This window comes from Micropterus dolomieu, linkage group LG16 (assembly GCF_021292245.1).
Source record: "Micropterus dolomieu isolate WLL.071019.BEF.003 ecotype Adirondacks linkage group LG16, ASM2129224v1, whole genome shotgun sequence".
Classification (NCBI taxonomy): Eukaryota; Metazoa; Chordata; class Actinopteri; order Centrarchiformes; family Centrarchidae; genus Micropterus; species Micropterus dolomieu.
In genome coordinates this window covers 14,511,336-14,532,401 of record NC_060165.1, presented here as the reverse complement: position 1 = coordinate 14,532,401, position 21,066 = coordinate 14,511,336, and the positions used below count along the sequence as shown (strand labels likewise).

The window sequence follows — 21,066 nt, the reverse complement described above, 5'->3', positions numbered from 1 at the left end:
TATGTCCAAAAAAAAAACCTGGATCCTGAAAACAAAGAAGAAAATAACCACAGCTAATACTAATTCTAAAGTAGTCAATTTATCGCGACAGTCTAGCTCTCCTAATAGTTTTTAAATTGCCCCTATGTTGCTGTTCTTGGCTTGGCAACACTCCTTTTACGTTCATGTATGTCTGTATCTGTCTTTCTCTACAACCACTTCTCTCTTCCTTTCATCCTCTGCTCCTTTGTCACCATGTCCCCATTGTTCTCTCAGCATGCCCCCTGTCTCCATCTTGGTTGAGACTTTTTCCATACATGCCCCCCATGTCTTGGTAATGAACCTACAGCTCTTCATCTCTCCTTCGTCTTCCCCAGTGTGTTGGACATGACAGATGACTGGGGACCTCCAGAGCTTCGCTCCCCAGGGCTCTAGATAAAGGCAACTCCAACTGCGAGATGATCAATCAATCAGTTTACTCCGCGGGCGCCTGATCAGCCAATTAATCAATCTCTAAGCCAGCAGATGTTGTTGCTGTCCCTCAGCAAAGGAGCTGGCAGTAGAGTGGTGGAGGTGGTGTCTCCAACAAAGGCTGAGGGGCTTGAAGTGTCTGGGAGTAGAAAGAAAAGTGATTTTTCATGTTTCTACCAGGATTTCAACCTTTTGTGGGCTTACTTGTCCCATTCGTTTTCATGGGGGGAAGTTATTCCCTGCTTTTCAATCCTGAGAACATCTTAAAGGAATCATGGTCATACTTATCTTTGATTACTGTAAAATAAATCCTTTCCTAAAATAAATTTGTGTATTTTCAATTTGATCTACAAATTTGGGAGAAGTGCAGAAGAGATGTAAATGTGTGAGTGGGTTGACACCCCTGTCTCAGCATCATTAAGACCAGCTGGTTCAGATCAAGCCCTCTGTTGACCCCTGTTCACAGTCAATGAGCTACAGACTCCACAAGGACACTTCATTCTAATGTGCCCTTAAACAGCCAGTAGTTAAGATACACGCACAAACATTGAGACACCCACACTCACCACCTACATCTCCTGGCCCTTGGTCCTTGTCCTAGCCCCTTGGTCCCTGTCCTGGGCAGGTCAGTCCTTTGACCCACCAGGTCGCTGCATCATTACTCACTGTGCTAAGAGATCCCAAGGGGAGAGTAATTCTATCTGCAGCCTGTGGCTTGGTTGTCTTTTTCTACCAGGATGCTCCATTCTTCTGTCATTTATTTGTCTTAGATCAAGTCAGGTTACTAAATTTTCTAAATGTATATAAGAGCGTCTAAAGTAGTGACATACCTGGAGTTGTGTACTTCTGCAGGGATTGGCAAAGCAGGATAATTTTATATCAGCTGAAATTACCTTTTTAAAAAAGTGTTTTTGTTTGTTTGATTCATGCTAGAATCAGATGGCAACCAATTCAAACTCATAGATAACTAATTTATTGGACAGTTTTAATGATCTGCCACATTACTACGTGGACATATTGTATGCCAGCAGGCACCTGGTAAGCAGCATCTGCACACCGTTGTTGTTGCTGGCATATGCACTGGATTATTTTCAGAATTTGCAAAGCAAAAGCATGCAAATAAGTGGCACTGGTCATACTTCATGCCCAACAGGCAAAAGGACAAAACAATGTATGGAACAAATGCATTAATTCTTACAGCCTAGTGCTCAGATAGGAATTGCTTCAGTCAGAGCTTCTTAGCCAGAGCCAGCTTGTTCTCAGTGATTAATGATATCACTGCTTCTTTTGACTTTATTGTGACCGTTCCCAGCTCCACTGACATAAATCCCCATGAAGAGGTGCCCAGGATGCTGCAAAATGATGTTGTGACAGGGCGGCCATGCTGTCAAGTTTATTTCGGGTCGTCCTTGTGGCCCAGCGGTCTAGAAGACTCATGTAACTGATTCGAAATCAGTCAGCAACCTTTGTTGCAAGTCTCCCTGTGCTATCTATAGTGAACTGTCAAACAACAAACAACTTAACTGACCTCATAGGGTTTATTTATTTTCTGTGGCGGTCTTACAATCAGAAAGGCAACACTGCAACTGAACTTCAGTCATGATGAGATGACAAATTGTACAAACTATTTTGTTTCAAGCACATCCGGCCGACAAAACAGGACAGAGGCTAATGTTTTAATGCAGTCCCAGCGAAAAGATACTAAAGATATGGGCAGTGTGGGCAGTTAGTTAAGTAAAGGCTCATTTGTAAGTGATGGCTAACTTATGTTTCAATATATGATGGCATGTCTTTCACGTATATACAATCAAGTATAAAAATATTCAATGCTAAAACCTGTTGCAGGATTGTTGAAAGTTTTTCTCAGCTGTCCGTATGTGTGTGAATAATTGTTTGGCAGTGTGTTTGTCCTTCAGTGTTATCAGTCAAGGTTAAGCCCATTAAATGACCACACAATATCTGATACGATTACATCGACCATAACCCCACCAACTTCTGTGGAGACTAATACCTGGCCTTAAACCTTAAAGTGTTATTGCCGCTCAGTAAAACCCCTTGATGCTAATTAACCAGCCCAAGTGAATGGTTTCCAATGGAGTTTTATAGCCACTGCTACCAGGACTTATGTTTTATTAGTGACTCTAAGGGTAATGCGTACTCCCAGTGAGGTCTATGTTAGGTGATATCATTTTAAACTCCATCACTTAGATTTGATCTGCCAGTGACAGCTTTTAAAGATAGAGTTGCAATGGTTTTAGAAGCTGTTCCAGGATGTGCCAAGATTTGTAGGAGGGATGTGTGTCTGAAACAGTTTTGAGTATGTGTGTGAGCTTTGTATGTATCCGTTTGATGCTGCAAAACGTAAGATATTTTTTGTCAAAGCTCCTTTTTAAAATATTCTCATTTCTCCACGCTTGATATGACAGTTGTAACAACTGTAAAAAAAAAAAGAAAAAAAAAATTTCTCCCTCTAACTATCTTGTCGTCCATATTCCATACACACATTGCTCCATCTCTCTCCCTCCCTTTCATCTTCTCTACCACATGAACTTCTCCCCCATTCCCTCCATCCATCTGTAACCTCCCACATGCCACCTACACCTCTGCCGTGCCAATTAACACCAGAGCATGGTCACATTGTGCTGCCCTTTGACCTCCCCCCCACCCGTCGGAGCACACACGACCTGAAGCCTGCGGTTTCAGTATTAGTTTGACACAGGGCCCTGTCGCGCAGGTCTGTGATAGATGGGGCCTGGTGAGCAGCGCTGACCCACTGTGCTGCAGCGCTCACTTGGATGGTGTGAGGAAGCATTGATTATGATGCTACTCGTGACAGGGGTGAATCAGGGCTGAGCTGATGGTGGCAGGGGAAGACAAAAGAGACCACGGTTATGGATGAGGTGCTGTTAGTTTATGTGATGAGATTTGATTTGTGCTCTATCGATCACGGCATCTTGCAAGATTATTTTCATGTAGCATGATTTATAGACAGCACATAGTGGGCATACAGTGTATAAGTGAGTCACCTCATTGTTACAACACAGAGTTCTCCATCATTGAGGTGTGATATGTTATAAAGTGTAATATTTAGTGAATTGCTTAAAGCCATAATCAATTTTCTTTTCTTTTTAAGCAATGAGAAATTGTCTTTTCTTTTCTTTTCTTTTTTTTTATATAAATATTGTGGTGCCCAGCCTAAATTTATGCTGTTGGCAACTAGTATTTTAAACCTGTCATAAATTGAATTCTATCATTAGAAGATCCACTTGTTTAAGTCAATGGTTCTCAACCTCAGGTCAGGACTCCACGAAGGGGTTGCAATATATATGTGAGTCGTAACAAGATGATGAATGGGATAGGAGAGAATCAGAAACATATTTCTTGTCAATTTCATATTTTTAAAACAGTAATATACTTATTCTTGTAAAACACTGACAGCAGTTTAAGAACAGAAAATTACTTTGGCTAAACTGCTAGACATGTATGTAGATATGTAAGCTGGGCACAAGCCAAAAAATGCAGGACTCTATATAACGTATTGTAGTGTTTATTCATTGTGTTTTTTTTCTCCACTGTGCCTTGAAAGCTTACAGTGTCTCTTCAAAAAGGCGAGCAGGAAAGTATGCCAATATGATGTAATTGTATTATCCCCTATACCAGAGATTCTCGCACGTAGCCCCACACTGTATAAGTACATACGCACACATGCTGTTGCCCTAAGCCTGCTGAACACTGCAGGCAGGAGTTATTTTTAGTCCATCCCCTTTGGAATACTTTAAAAGAAAAAAGCGAACAGAGTGAACACTTTAAACAACAAAAAAAGCAGGTGTGAATGAAAATAGACTGTATGGGAGCAAATCAGTGAGAAAACAGGAGGTGGGTGGGGTGGAGATGGGGGCTGACACAGCAAAATCCACCTGTTTTCATTCCTCTTCCATCTTCCCCTCCTCTTCTCCTCCGCCCTCGCCCCCAGCTCAAACTGCGGCAGTCGGCTAATTAAAAAACATGGCTGTCCTTAATTATTCAGCGGCTGGCTAATTGATATTCACAGAGGCGTTCACCTCGCCTAAACGATCCATTTAATCTGACCACCACGGTCTCACTCTCAACCGCCTGTCACCCTCAGCCCCTGTACTACTGTACTTAATAAGAGACCGGGGGAGATGGGTACAGGAAGGGGAATGTTGAAGTTTGTTGCTGATGTTAATGTGGTTTCTTGGTCTACAAATAGCAGTGTGTCAACACAGAGGGTATTGTTTTGAGTGTTTTCATTTTTACTGGGCTAATTGTTTGGGGGTGAATTAGCCAAAATTAATTACACCACCCTCTTGAAGTTTTGAAATTTCTCAGAAAATCAGGAAAACTGTCTCATTATGACAGTGATTTGTCATTTTTCACTTAGACTAAGAAATCATTGTCTGTAAGCACTTCAGTTGTCCCCTTTAACTTTTTTTTTCTGTACTCTGTGATCACTCTAATTTCTTTCTGAAGTTATAGAGACACATTTGACCCAGGCTCCATGTCCCAGCTAACAGCTGGTTCTTCGTTGTTGACACCTCCAATGATATATCGCCTTTTATTGTCCTCTTCCTCTCTATGTCTCTTATCTCTCTGTTCTTTCCACCCTCAAGATTTTTCCGTTTTCTAGTATAATTCTGCCCTTCTCTTCCTTACCCCAGTTCTCCTCCCCCACCCGTGACCGCCTCCTCATTAGGGAAACAAAAGGTGTATGGGCAGTGGTGAAGTCTGTCCCATTGTTTGGCCTTTAGTATGATTAGATTATCTTTAAAGTCTGCTGAATAGGGTTAATCAGTCGGAAGTAATCCTGACATTGTGTGTGTGTGTGTGTGTGTATATGTGTGTTGTCTAAGAGGAGGGCCAACCTGCTCGCATTGAAACTGAACACATGCCCTACTGCATGCACAAACACATAGACACACACAAAAGAGAGCAAAAACAGAAAATCCCTAGGTACACATTTCTGTCACAATCTCTCCTCTTTTAATGACCCCTTTAGTCTCGCCTTCAGCACACATTTATCTCTCCACCCGTTCTCTGTGGGTACAGCTGCTCCAGCTGGTGTGTGCGTGTGTGGATGTGCTGATGTGTGCGTTTCAGATCAGTGTCTGAGCCGTTGTTTGTGTCTCGGCGTCTGTGTGCATCTTTTGTCTTTCTCTCTTTCTCAAAGTCTCAAGTCTTTAGTCTCCACCTATCAGCGTAACATTGAGCTTGGACACACTTGTGACAGTACATGACCCCCTGCCAATCCTCTCCCTTGTGTTTCTCTCCATCCCATCATCCCTTTTCTCCTCCTCTTAAATTGAGCTGTTGGTGGGAGACAGATTTTTGGCACCTCTGCCAACCTAATCCCTCAAAAACTTTGCCAATCTATCGTAGGAGCCTTGATTGCATTCTTGAAATCGATAAAACATTTAAAGGTCATAATGGTGCTACTTCTAGTGTACTTACAGCATACTTTTAAGGGTGTACTTCAGGGTACATTCACTCTTCACTATCATTTAATTTTAAGTTCAGCTTGATTCCATCTTATGTACAGGCAGCTTTGGCTGTTGTATAACACTGACCACACAATAGCACTTCAGACTTGCAAGGGTAACATAGAGACACTTGTCTGACTGCAACGATAACAAAAAGGCTGGTTAATGTTAGGTTGTGCTGAGCACTGCAGAGACAGCAGCAGCTTGGTTATAGTGTTGCTGTCAGGAATGTGATCAAGTGGTATTATGGAGGGTTAATTTTTTTTCTCAGGGTCTGTGGATGATGTTTTGTGTGGTAGATGTGGTAGGTTTCTGTCTTATGTGTGTGTGTGTGTGTGTGTGGAGTGTAAGCTTGGAGCATCCCCTTGACTTTGAAACTTCCCCGTCTCATCTCCTGTGAGGAGAGCCCCTCGGTGACACTCCTTGCCACTCCTCATCACAATGCATAGAGTACGCAGCTCCGCCTGCAGTAGTAGCCAAACACAGATGGTTATCACTGTAGTAGAGATTGGATGGGGTAATGCAATTTCTTTTCTCCATACGTAGTATTTTCTTCATACTCACTCTTGCAACATTCTACAAAGCTTAAAGCAAGGGCTTCTCTGCGGGCTAGCCAGATGGCCGCCCACCTAGGTTAGGTTCCTGTGTCTAGGTTCTGCTCACAGGGATCCAGACTGCGAGCAGATTTTTTGAAACTGTGCGAGTATTGTGCGACCTGCAAACCTGATGACTTTTTGTATTTTTTATTTCATGTTGAAAAACAAGGAGGGAGCAAGTCTGCTGTGTGTGAGAGGGGGTGGGTCCGTGAGTGATTTGTCAACTGCGTGGGTAACGTCATTTACACTCATGTGTCTTGCTTTTGTGGCGTTACACTTCCGTCCGTCCGTAAAAGTCAACTATAGCGATACAAACTCCTCCTGTACCAGAGCCAGGCCCTTCACAACAGTAAATTGTATAGGTTGGCGTTAGAGTCAGAAGAGGTCATGGCAAAAAAGGCAAGAACGCACTGTATCTAACAGGAATGGCTGAGGGAGTTTATATGGCTTATACTTAGCAAAAACACCAGCACCAGGCATGAACTGTATCTACTGCAATAGATGTGGTCCACAACATGCGGGGAAAGTCCATTGTGCCGAGACAACTGAAGCGGCACAGTTTAAACACGAAGCACAACAACAGCTTAAAACATAAAATATCCTGAGATAGATACACAAATGAAACGGCATCGCCGCTTTCAGTAGCATTTCGCAGGCAGTTAGCTACCATTAAGTCATCTGATGACGGTAAAGTGACTACTGATGTCATGTTTACATTTAATGTATTTGTTTTAGTTTGGTTTTTGCAGTGTAATGACTGCAATAATACTTTGTTTACATTTCTGAATGTGCATTTGTTAAGCACCATTCAATCAAAATAATTACCAAAGCATTTATCAGTAACACAGTTAAAATGGGGAAAATGTGAAAATTTGCGTTGCAGGCTAGTTTAACATAACCCCAACATTTTGCACCAGTGCCTCTTAAATTCTGAGTCTTCAGTTTACAGTGCTCCTAGAAAAAAAGGTTAGTCTATAGCCCTGCCTCAAGGTTTAAAAGGGAGTTTTTCCCTTGCCACTTTGGCCAAGTGCTTTCTCATGGTGAGAATTGTTGGGTCTTTGTAAATAATATTAGAAAGAATTCGTTGCCATTGGAGTAATCTGTAATCCAGGATACAAGTGGAATCTTCACCCACGTGGCCCAGAGCTTGTCTCCCAATAGCAGGGTATAGTGATAAAAGCACTGGAGAAATCAAAGAACGTGACCCTCACTGTACTCCAGGCCTTGTCCAGGTTGAAGTAAGCTTGGTGTAGTGGGTAAATGATTGCATCACCCGCTCTGATTTTCTCCTGGTAGACAAACTGCAGGGACTTCAGTACGGCTCTGACCAGGGGCCTGAGGTGGGAGAGTATTAGTTTCTGCCACTGGCATGTAGTCATTTAAGTCTTTGGGGTTCCCATTCTTGGTTACTGTTTTAGTCTCAGGTTGGTTGATTATAGCCAGTGAGGCTCCCAACGCATCTCCACACTTCCCTGGTATTGTTCTGCTGCAGTCCGGTCTCCATCTTTCTCCTGTAGATGTCCTTGCCTTCCTTGATCGTGCTCCTAAGCTCTCTCTGAATAAGTTTGGGCTCCTCCCTGTCCCCGGCCCCTTCCCCCAAAGGCTCTGTTTTTTCTATTCAGGAGGACCTATATGTCCCTGTTGATGCAGGACTTATTGTTGAGGAAACGGGCTACAGTCCAGGCTGACACAAACACACACACCTGTATGTCACTGTGCGTATTTGTGTTTTAATGTATGCAGGGTTTTTCCTGCATAGAGAAATATTTTGGTGCCCCCCCAAAGAGGTTTTAGTGAGCGCCAAAGGAAAATCACCAGCGCCAAAATGATCAGAATTGGGTAAAAGAGCGTTTCAAATATTCTCCTAATGTGTTTTAATAGCCATTTATCAAACAACTGTTGAGCAAGCAGAACATAAACGTAAATACAACGTCTTTACTTCCAACAGCCACCTCTCCTCTCATCTTCAGTCTATTTTATAAATGCAGCAGGCGCTGGATTAAAAAACCAGCTGCTGCGTTGGTTAGACTGCGCCTGAGCGCTCCACTATGAAGCTAACATTAACGCCAACAAGATGACTTCCTGTTATTTCTCACAATATAAAAGCCGTTTGTGGTTGAAGTGTACCGGTATTCACCGGTAGTGTCACTTGTACATTTTAGTCTTTGGCATACCGGCCCCAGTCCTCTCCTCTGCCCTCTCCAGATTAGGTTCTCTGTGCACCACGTGATGCTCACCTTTTCCCGCTCTCTCCCTCCTGCTAATTTCATGCAGCCATGTTCATAGTTGCTCGTTGAAGTTACCTTTCTTGAACTGACCATTCACAGCCTGGAGTAGGTGGGACACTGGTTGAGGCACTACAGCAGACTTTAGAAATGTTAAACTCGTTGTTCTGTTTGCAGTTTTTATTATTGACAAGTTAGTTATTTGCATTCTCATTGCAACGGTCAGAGACCGACGACCTTGTAGAGTGGTTTTCTTGCACAATCATTTAATGACTGAAAACAATCCACAAAAATTAAACTGCTGTTTTGTCCAACTAGAATTAAGATAATGCTACTAATGGTAAGCTATGGTAGCCTGTACTATTATCTGAAATTATAATGAATACACAAACATTAGCACTAATCAAACCTTAACTACAGTGGTGTAGGCTAAAATTAGAGAATGGTTTTATTTGTGAAACAGCTGAATCTCGACTACAAAAGTATCTTTAGGCAGATTATCCAAATCAAGTGTAACCTGTAAATATATTATTATACTTATTTTTCCAGGTTGTGGATATATTTTGTTTATCAAATCGTCAGAAATAAGAAAATGCTAGATTTTGGTCATAAAGTAAGTCATTGCCTTTACTGCACGTCGCCCCCCAAAGGCCCATTCTGAGCCAGGAAAAACCCTGGTATGTAACTGTGCATATGTTCATACAAATATGGTCTATGGTTATATACCATACATGTATTATGTGCGATGCTACCGGTGTGTCTATATGCCAATGAGAGAAGAGATTGAGAGGATTGAGTGTGAGTATTCAAGCAGAACAGTGTGGTAGCCAGTCACCCCTAGCTTCTGAATACTAAATTTTTCCAAATGTCACTTTGAAGAAGTTCATGGATAAATCAGTGCCTCTTTACACTCTTTCTCTTTCTTGTTTTCCTTCAATGCTCCCTTCATTCAGGAGATTGGACGAAAGGTAAGTCTGTAGGTCTTTACCTTCTCCTCGGGTCTACCGTTCTGTCTCACTGTTTCTGCATGATAGAGTCAAGGATTTCTTTCCCCATTCAGCTTCTTTGACATGTTACATTTTTCTTTCCACCTGGTATTGCAGCTCCCCCACATTTTGATGATTCCATTTTACAGCTCTCTTGCTTCAAATGCTGTGTAAAATTATAGAGATGATGATTTCAGCTTCTTTCTGAAGACTTATTAACAGAACATAGCAGTAATACAAAATGCTTTTGGTTGGGTCCTAAAGTTCTCTATGGCTTTGAATAACACATCACTATTTCTTGTGTAAAGGTCTTCCACTTCTTGTTTTTTTATACTCTATTATACACTTTTTTTTTTTTTTTTTTTTTTGAATGTCAGAAATGTTTCTGGCTTACTTGTCCCAATTTCACAAGTCTATAAATCTGGTTTTAACATTACTGTCAATAGCAATTGTTATACACACATATATATGATGAGAAGTAATTCCACAATTAAAAATATGTGGTCCTCAAAACAATGTTGTCGTATCTGTAAAGAGAGTTAAACTTCTAATATTATTAATAAAATTTAAATTTCTGTTTTGATCTGAGTCATTGAACCTCTATCACATTGTGGAGGTCTGCTTTTTCCTCTCTGGAAGCTGATACATCCACATCTTATCTGGTCTGTATTTCACCTAGAGAGTCAGCCGTATGTTTAGTGAAGGTCACAGTAGAGGGGAGGACAGTGGAGATTGGTAGGCCGGGTAAATATATATATGCCAGACTATGGCGCTTGTTTGCACTGAGAACTGATGTTATCCCTTTTGGCCTGATAGAGGTTTGGCTGAAGATTTAGTACAAGAGGTCAAAGAAGCACATACAATACCTGCCAAGACATCATTGGTCTTGCACACAGGTGTATTTTCCACACATTAAGCAAAATGTGCACATACAGGCAGGCGTCACTATGGGCCTCTCTCATCTGTATGTGTACTTGTGTATGTGTGTTTGTTTGTTATAATTGTCAATGCTCCACTGAGCACATAAGTAATGGGGTGTGTGTGTGTGTGTGTGTGTGTGTGTGTGTGTGTGTGTGTGTGTGTGTGTGTGTGTGTGTGTGTGTGTGTGTGTGTGTTTTTTAGGCCAAGCAGCTGGAGGCCAGAGAAGCAGACATAAAGAAGCAGGATGCTTTCTACAGAGAGCAGGTGGCCCGGCTGGAGGAGAGAGTAAGAAACAGTTTGCAACATACACAAACCTGGAAGAAAAAAAAAGCCTCTATATGGACATCGGTTTCATGCAGCCCAATTCACAAAACTAGAATCAACCAGTTACTGCAGAAATAGCAATATCTGAATCATCTTAGTGTTAATTAATATAGCTTTTATAACCCTTCATCAGCTCAGTTCTCTTGTTTTTTTCCCACCTCAAATTTCTAAAATGATAAAACAGAAATGTGTTCTTGATCACAGGGTGGTGATCTTAACATTAGGAATGCAGATAGCAACACATTTTTAAAAAGCTGAAACCAACTGATAACATAGACAGGGCCCGGCAAATGTACTGTACATACTCTATGTAGAGCTATACATACATCGTCGTGTGTATTAAACTGCATGCACATGGAAGGTGGTTCATTGCACACAAACTTGCTTTCAACAAAACTGCCTTAAACTTTTTGTTTTTACGATGACTAAGCAAAACACTGAAGAGAAAACAATAGTTCTGGTCTCACAAGAATGATATAAAAAGATAAATAATAGAATAAAACCAAACACAACTAATAAGAATATCCAAGGTGGAAGATACAGTATCTAATTGTGTTGCAAAAGATAACTTTCCATTTTACAACAGAAGGCAAAGTAAAAACTAAATGCTGCAGTCACCAAGCTAGATGACATCATTGCTATTTTCAAGAACATACATCACGCACTGCAGCTCTAGTTTTTGCCTGGGGAAAAGTTTTCATATCATACCTCTATTAATGTATAATGCCCTCGTCGACACACAGCAGTGCACACAGAAGCACACACACCAGTGGACACACAAACAAGTGCGCGGATTCATGCACACAATTCAGCCAGCATTCGCTGTGAGCTTGGTCACCACTGGGCTCAGCTAAAGTAGTCATATTTATTCTTTTTCTTCATCTATCTACCCCACTGTTTTTGTTATCATCCTTCAACTTAAACTCTGCATGCTTTCCCCAGTGTGACGTGCATCGCTCTCTCTCTCTCTCATGTCCCTTGCTTCTCCGTAATTGTCTCAATGCCGCTCTTTTGCTCTCAGGCTCTCTTTTTTCCCCCTTTACTTTCTACCTTCAATTCCACCATCTGAAGGATAAAGGGTTACATCTCATTCATCCCTGTGTGTGTCCTTGTGTCCCTGAAAATGACACTACCCTGATGTTCATTGTCAAACCAGTGTCCTATGGAGGGGCACAAGGGTCAGCTGCCGTGCTTAGCAAACTTCAATTGGCAGCTTCATGCTGGTCCCAGTGAGAAAGAGGGAACCAGGGTCAAATGCCCTGTTAAACTGTGTTTAAAAGGGACGCTTCATGCTGCTTTCAAATCATAAGTGTATCTCAGGAAGGATATACAGTGCCCTAATAAACGTGCTTAAAGTGATGCCTTCATACTGGGAAGGGGGGTTTTCCCCTTTGGAGGGTTCAAAAAGTTAAATGCCCTCTATAGAGGAAGGTAAATCGAAATGTATTCTTTGAAGAATAAGAACTTAGAAATTCTTAGAAACTCCTGTGAATACCATGATGGTATACTCAGTGGGCACACTGACCTCAATGTCAAATAATTTTCTTGGTGAAAAGATAGTGTCTTATCTTATGTATGCTTATCAGTGCATGTGCACACGACATTATTACAGAAATTGCCTTGAATATACTATTTTGCCATTTCTAAATGTTTTTTTTAGCTGATTAAACAAGCAGCACAATTGTAATTGTTCACTAACCATGCTGGTTTAATATTTTTAGTATGGATTTGTTACTTTGTATTAAACACGAGACAATATTTTCTTTGGTAAAAATATTCCTTCCTTCACTGAGGATGAATTCTTAAGCCAAGCCAGTGGTTACTGAGTGGTAGTGGATTTCTATCATTAATTGAAGGGGCCTTGGTCTGTACCTAAATGTTCTCTTGTTGCACTTGAACTGCACCGATCCAGTCATATAGTTGAGCTTCTCTCTTTCAATTCCTGTACTATTCCTATCATTCCTATATAATTATTATTATATCTTTATACAGTGTAGCTCTACTGCATCGCCATTTATAGGAGCAAATGTGAGAAATTATGAATCTTAACTAACACAGGCTATATTGACTTCAGGCACTGGCCATCCATCAGCCATGCTGGCCTCTGGTCAATATTCCTTAGATCAAAGTGTCAACAAATCACCTTCACACCTCAGAGAGAGAGAGAGAGAGAGAGAGAGATGGACACACAGCTATGAAAGGGATACTGTATTGAAGACAGGTGAAAGAGTAAAAAGAGAAAGTAGAGATTAAACACGAGAAAAGACAAGATAGGAAAGAAAAGACTGGACGCTGGGTAGCGCAGGAATTTAAGAGATTCTTCCTGAGGTATCACATGAAATTATGATAAAGTGACATTATGAGTGAGTGATAAAGGATAAGAACGAGAAAAAGATGAAAGCAAAAGAAGGAGACAGGCGAGAAAAAATAAAATGTCACTGAATGATAAAGACCAAGAGAGCATGGTAAAGAAAAGGTTGCAAGAGCACTACATCATGAGAAACAGTTAGATGTAGGAGGGCTCAAAAATCAGCTGATTTTGTTTATTGATTTATGCACAGGAATTAAATGATAAATTAATTGTATTTCCTAAGCACTTGCACACAAACACCCCACCACTTCAGTTGACAAATTCTATCAAGATTTATGGCGTATGGGGGGGGAAACACAACAGAAGTAGAAACCATATGTTGTTGCATGCGTTTTGCGTGATGGTGTGTGATCCTGTGTGTATCTGAGGTTCAATGGTGAGCATTTTGCATGTTGTTTTACTGTGCAGCAAGCGGCTTGGGACTTCTTAGGGGGTGCCGTGTGTTTGGACTGTGTTAATAGTGCTCCCTTTTCTGTGCCCCGTTTGGAATTCAGTCCAGCCTCTGTCCATTCCTTGTTCTCTAAACCCAACGTCAGCCCGGCAGTATACCAAGCAAAATTATTTTTGGCATGTTCTGTTCCTGTGTACTCACCATAACTCCCGCTTAGCTAATAGTGCCCACTCCAGATGAATGAATTTAATATGGACAGTACAGAGAACAAATTTACAGGAATATTAGAATACAGGCAGAGCTAAACAAAGATAAGCAATCATGAACCTAAGTGTATATGAAAATAGATATAAACAGCTGGACAACAAGCATAAAGCATCCACATCCGGGTCACATTAGTGCTGTATATTGTGGTTGTTCCTCTGCCATACAGTGCAAAGAACACTAAATACTGTAATACAAGTTCATCTATATACCAAGGTGAAATATGTATCTTTTGAGGGAAAGATTAAATGTATTGGACATGCGGGTTGCTTAGACATACACAGAGACAAGAAAAAATATCAAACTTTCTGTGGTTCCAGATGCTCAAATGTGAGAAATTGCTGCTTTTGTAAGTTTAAAATCAATGTACATTGAATATCTTTGGGTTGTAGACAGTTGATTAGACAAAATAAGACATCTGAAGATGCTACCTTGAGCTTTGAAAAATTGTCATGAGCATTTTCTCCTATTTTTTGATATGGACTTAAAACAAATAATCACTGGAAAATAATCATCAGATTAATTAGTAATGAAAATTATTAGCTGCAGCACTGTTATGTACATGCTATTGCGCCGTGTCTATATTACACCGTAATATGTGTGAGTACAGCAAGTAAATTGGTATTAAAGGCCTAATGCACAGGGTTTATTTTGAAGCATCGCATGACTGATTGAAATGTTTATGGCATGTGAAAAGAAACTGCCCAGAATGGTGCTTTATAGCACCTACCACAAGTGCTTGAGTTGAAATAAGGTATGCCCGAGTAGAAAATCCATATGAACAAACAAAGTAAACTCATTCAAGTAAAAAAAATATATATGTGTCCCAGAATCACATGACATTGTTGATCAGTCGCAAGTCATGGTGTAATGGTGGGCTGCAGTTCCTCCAACCAGTCTGTGCACACTGTGGCTATCAAAGCCCAGTGTAGTGCTTCTTTTTGGTTGCAAACCCTCCATTTTGCTAGTGTGAATGCACAGAATTTGATTTCACTTCGAGTATACTGCTAGCTTAATATTATCTCCCATCACGTTCTTCACCCTCCCTCTGTCTGCCCTCCGGTCCTCCCGTCACCTCAGGATTCCCCCAGCATTTTGAACACCAGCGGAAAGAGGCACCAAAAGAGAGAGGGAGAGAATATAAGTCTGATATATATTACATGTCTGTTCCAATCCAACATGGCCATTCATCAGAGGGGCTTCCAGTGACAGGCCATCACCAGGCTCCCAGGCAGCTCAGCCTGCTGCCTCTGTTGCTGCCGCTCATTGTGGCCACAGCTACCAAATAGCCCCTGAAAACAATATCTATATATTTATTACATTTTCACTCAATACCTGCCCTGCTGTAAAACAATCTCATATTTAACAATCAACTTGCCCATTTTTTTATTTTTTTATTTATTTTTTTTTACTCCTACCATGTCTCTTTCCAGCCCTCCCTCCCACCACACACCACTTCTGTCTCTCTCTTTATAGCTCTCCCTTTTCTGTTTTTTTTTCTTCATGCCTCATTTTTTTTTGCAGGAGGGATTTTTCTTCTCTTTTTTTCTTTCTTTTCACCTTGTATATCGATGAAATTGGATTTTTCTGCTCTCCCATGGAGGACAATCACTGCAGCAATTGCCATCTCATAGCAAAGTTCCACAGCACTGTGAAAGGAAGAAATACAGAGGAAAGAGCATTAAAAAACAGTAATAGCTTCTATCTCTCTATCTGTCTCTGACTTGCTATCTTCATCTCTCCCTCGGTCTGTCATTTCTCTAGTTTTTTGCCTTCTGTCTCTCTTTCTGGAGACTGGAGCTAAAGTTTTACGTACATTTTGCTTGTTGTGTGTTAAAAATTCTAATTTGAAAAAAGTGAAAATTTGAAGAGTTGTTTCTTGCTTTTCTTGTTGCTCTTTTGTAGCAGTAAATGTGTTTTCAAATTTCTCTTTCACCATGAAGTGATCAATGTAGTCTGGCTCTGCTAGTTGTATAACAGGAGACACAGTAATCCGGAGTGAAGACATGACAGTGTGCTGCAGTGTTGAATTATTGCGTCTGAGACTGTTTGCTGTTATAGCCGCATGATGGGATTCACAGGGATTTAACGGGAAGTCTTTTCAAGGAATGGTGATTTCACAACAACAGAGCGACACGTTTGTTTATGTAAAAAGAAAAAAAAGAAATCCTACAACAGTAATGCTTCACATGCCAAAGTAATGCTGTGATACAACTTTTGAAATGTCAGCTTATATGGCTCAGTTTTTGTTAAAACTAAGTCACATAGATGTTCATTCAACTAATGGCGAGTTCATAGTTATGGGTGATATTGTATTAGATTGCATTATATTGAACTAGTGTCATTGGTGTCATGTCAATTGGTGTCATTTTTTTCTGTTCACCAATGAAAATGAGGATAGAACACATTTCATTTAGCTGTAAAGATAGCTAGTTTTGCATTGCATAAATATTTGATATCTAAAAAAACATGAATTTGCCTAGATATACATAAGGAATAATTTGACATTTGGGGAAATACGCTTTCTTGCCGAGAGTTGGATGGGATGAATGGGACCACTCTCATGTCTATACGGTAAATATATCGAATCTATTAGCTTAGCTTAGCCCAAAAACTGGAAACTGTTAGGCTAGCTTTGTCCAAAGGTAACATAATCTTTAAGCTTGCCGGCCAACTAGAGGAGACACCAGGAAGTGACTGAGCCTGGCCAAGAAATAGTCCTGCCCATTACCCCGGTAAATCCACAATGTGTCTTTTTTACACTTAGGTTTTCGCCTCAAATTTGATTGCTGGACATTTGTGTTTATTCTCTCAAAACAGCCAATGTACCGACTGCACTGCAATAAAGTTAGCTGTAAGCTAACTAATCAACCCTTTGTGTGGGAGTGTGCCTGTGTGACTTAATCTCAGCCTCTGACTGATCTCAGAACTGAATTTCTGATCGCAGAAACTCCAGTTGTTTCTGTTATTTTCCTACAGTCTCTCTTTTTTCCTCTCGTCTATGTACTATGTTTATGGAATAGAATTATAAAGCCCTAGGATAATTGCAAATCTTATGCTGAAATAGAAACAATTTAACCCCAGGGATGAGTCTTTCAGTCAGGTTGCGCCACCCTGGGCGAATCACGTCTTTCCACTGACTGTGTATGCAATCACTAGCTCAAAAATCTGCCTCGCGTTCTGTCTGAACATATGGTTAGAGTTAAAGGAAGGTGGATTTACAGTGGTGTAAAAAGGTGTCTTCCTGATTTCTTTATTTTTTTGCATGTTTGTCACACTGAAGTTTTTCAGATCATCAAACAAATTTAAATATTGGACAAAGATAACACAAGTAAAAACAAAATGCAGTTTTTAAATAAAGGTTTTTATTCTTAAGGGAAAAAAATCCAAACCTACATGGCCCTGTGTGAAAAAGTAATTGGCCCCCACTTTAAAACATAAGTCAACTGTGGTTTAGCACATCTTTGGAAAGCTCATTTTCTCTAGCCACACCCAGGCCCTGATTACTGTTACACTCATTCAAGAAATCACTTAAATAGGACCTGCCTGACAAAATGAGGTAGACCAAAAGATCCTCAAAAGCAATCTTGATGATCATGGATGGCGGTGGTGCAATGGATAAGACTATGCCTTTGGAGACCTGGGTTCAATCCCCCACTGTGACCCATCCACCAATGTGTCCCTGAGCAAGACACTTAACCCCTAGTTGCTCCAGAGGCGTGCGACCTCTGACATGTATAGCAATTGTAAGTCGCTTTGGATAAAAGCGTCAGCTAAATGAATAAATGTAAATGATCCCCAAGACTTTTGGGAAAATACTCTTATCCAAGGGATGGGTTTGACAAGACAAAAGTTGAACTTTTTGGAAGGTGTGTGTCCCATTACATCTGGCATAAAAGTAACACAGCATTTCAGAGAAGGAACATCATACCATCAGTAAAATATGGTGGTGGTAGTGTGATGGTCTGGGGCTGTTTTGCTGCTTCGGGACCTGGAAGACTTGCTGTGGTAAATGGAACCATAAATTCTGCTGTCTACCAAAAACTCCTAAAGGAGAATGTCCGGCCATCTGTTCGTGACCTCAAGCTGAAGTGCACTTGGCTTCTGCAGAAGGACAATGATCTAAAACACACCAGCAAGTCCACCTCTGAATGGCGTAAAAAAACAAAATGAAGACTTTGGAGTGGCCTATGAAAAAGACCTGATCTGAATCTGATTGAGAAGTTGTGGCATGACCTTAAAAAAGCGGTTAAGGCTCAAACCCTCCAAAGCGGCCACTTCTGCAAAGATGAGTGGGCCAGAATTCCACCAAAGCGCTGTAAAAGACTCATTGCCAGTTATTGCAAATGCTTGATTGAAGTTGTTGCTGTGTGGGGGGGCCCAACCAGTTATTAGGTTTAGGGGGCAATCACACAGGGCCATGTAGGTTTGGATTTTTTCCCCTTAATAATAAAAACCTTAAATAAAAAACTGCAATTTGTGTTATCTTTGTCTAATATTTCAATATGTTTGATCTGCAACATTTTCAGTGTGACAAACATACAAAAAAATAAGAAATCACGAAGGGGACAAACACTTTCACACCATTGTAGCTACCTTTTGGCTAAAAATAAATTCTTATATGAGTTTAACATGATAAAGATGGTCAGTTCTGGTTGACTCTTCTGTTTCCTCATCTCCACCCATGTTTTCTTGCCAAATCTTGAAATGCTTCGCCAATTCTGTGTATGCAGGATAGGCTCAGTAGCAGTTTACCAGACTCTTTGCTCTCCTTATGAGCAACTTGCACACAGCAGAAGTCTCATTTTCTCTAGCTCTGCAGAACCGTAATGTTGGGCATGGTGGGGTTTCTCCCCATTTCAGCCCTCCTGCTCAGCAGCAGATAAGAGAAAGAAGCCATCAGTGCAGGGAGTTATTTGTTTTATTCATTAAAAATTGGAGGCCTTTTCTTTAAACTGAGCTGGAGTCTGTGTTGGGGTGCACCTTCTATCTTCTCCATATCGCAGCAGTGCATTAGCAGTAATGACTTAATTTGTCTGTGACACCCCCCACCAGCAATTTGTTTGGCTCCAAATGAGCTAAAAACCTAGTGGAAAACAAACAGAGCACATAAATGAATGACAATGAACAGAAACACTGTTTAAGAGGTAGATAACTTGATTGTACATGGGGTATACACAGTGAAAGCTCCTTGAAGCTACACAGTTGTGTGTGAAAAAGAATTACTGAACAGCAATCTCAAAGAAAAAATCTTTCTGTGAGATTTAAAACAAGGTTGTGTTTTGCAGCTCTTAATTTATTTATTTGGTTCAGGGAGGAATGTTTTCAACCAAACCGAGCAAAGTCTCTCTTCTGTGGGCTAACAAAAGGTCAGGGCCACTCTCTAAATCAGTTGGGGCAACAGCTGGAAATCACAATTTGAGACCACTCAGTAATCACACAAATTACACTCTTCTCTGTCTGGTGGTGAGCGAGTGTTTTTTTCTTTTTTCTTTTTTATGTCTAGCCAGCAGGGTATGTGTAGACACCTTTGGCAGCATGTCCACATATGTACCCATGCTGTGTGCGATAGTACCTTGTGCATGTCAGGTGTCAGCGTGAATGCAAGTGCATTGTTTGTGTATGTGTATTGTAAGTGGTCCTGCAATCATTGTCACACACGGCCTTTTGTCTTCCCAGGTGGATTAGTGCGCTGATTAGTGCCAGCTTTGCCATTTAGGCAGGTATTATTACCTTATACTTAGTATTCTAGACAGAGACCGAAATCCAGCTCTTTCAGACTGTCTCTTTCTCTTCCAATGGCTCAATCTCCACACCCAGGAGAAGTCTTATTGTTGCCTCTTTAGCAGCCCCTAAAATCTCTTTTTAGTCTTTTTATCTGTGAATAAGCTTATCTTTTAAATCCTTTTCCTTAGCTCTTGACAGTTTCTTTGTCTACGCTGAAAACCACTTGATTCAAGGCCAAGAGGTCACAGATACAGCATGAGCTTACAAGTAAACTCCTAAACTTTGGGCAATCTTCTTTATTGTGTTTTACATACAAACTAATGTCTGCCTATGGAACAACTGAAATGGGTCTGTAAAGGATTCAGACCTCTTCATTTTTACACATTTTGTAATATTTAATTTCATTAATTTTATACCCATTTGAAATTATTGAAAATCTTCTCTAGCAGTCACTTACTCCCCTCTGCGAATGTATCCCCTGACCTGTATAAATCTTGTAGGGATGTCACGACACCAGAAATTTAGTAGTCGATACCAATACCAGTGAAATTTCATGGTTCTCCTCGATACAATGGTAAAAAACAAACAATAAATCCCATGTACTTCAACATACACTCCTTTAATTAAAATATTTGAACATTACAAAAAAAACTGCTTTGAAAGTTGTGAGTGGATGTCAATATATTCTATTATATATAAATGAGCAAGCTATTAAAATTACATCCTTGCAAAGTGCATAATTAATTAAGTTTTCTACAAACTCACAGGTGTGAAATGTTTAACGGTAGTCACTACTGTCTTGGCAGTGGTTTGAGATGTTTATGTTGAAAAACAAAAAAATTATTGAAGATTGAAACATATTACACTTTTAAGTCTCTAACTGCCTATGGTGACAGGTGAATTGCACAGACATCCAGTTCTTTGCGCTCTCAACTGCATCAGCATATTTGGTGATGTTGAGTGGATCGAACCTGTGAAGCGTCTGCCTAAATTAGCTCTCCAACATATTCAAAACTGGGAGAAATTGAGGCTTTGACACGGAGCTATTGAAGGTTACAGCCACAAAAACAAACAAATGTTCAATATTAAACTAACTTCACCCCAGTTTCACAACTCTTACTGTTTTTCTTTTTGATAAGTCTAGGCAGAGCTGCTGCTTCAACTGCACTTGTAGCCATCTTCAACATGTTGGATCATCTGCTACCTACGGTGCTCTAGTAAAACGAGTACCATCATGTTTTCAGAATTATGGCATCTATTCGGTTCCAAATTATCAGTTCTCGTGACATACCTAATATCTTGGACATGTAAGG

General features: G+C 40.5%; 1 protein-coding gene across 4 annotated transcripts in view; it reads left to right on the top strand.

The window, feature by feature from the left end:
- Positions 1-21,066, top strand: part of chchd3a (coiled-coil-helix-coiled-coil-helix domain containing 3a) — a 71,024-nt gene that overhangs the window by 31,509 nt on the left and 18,449 nt on the right. For 2 of the 4 annotated variants that reach the window (XM_046072387.1, XM_046072390.1), the window contains 2 exons: positions 9,723-9,737; positions 10,878-10,961. The exons of 1 other annotated variant lie outside the window; for it this stretch is intronic. In XM_046072387.1, the coding sequence (XP_045928343.1) occupies positions 9,723-9,737; positions 10,878-10,961 (99 nt within the window). The remainder of the gene's footprint in view (positions 1-9,722; positions 9,738-10,877; positions 10,962-21,066) is intronic. One more of the 4 variants, XM_046072388.1, reaches the window with a different exon arrangement.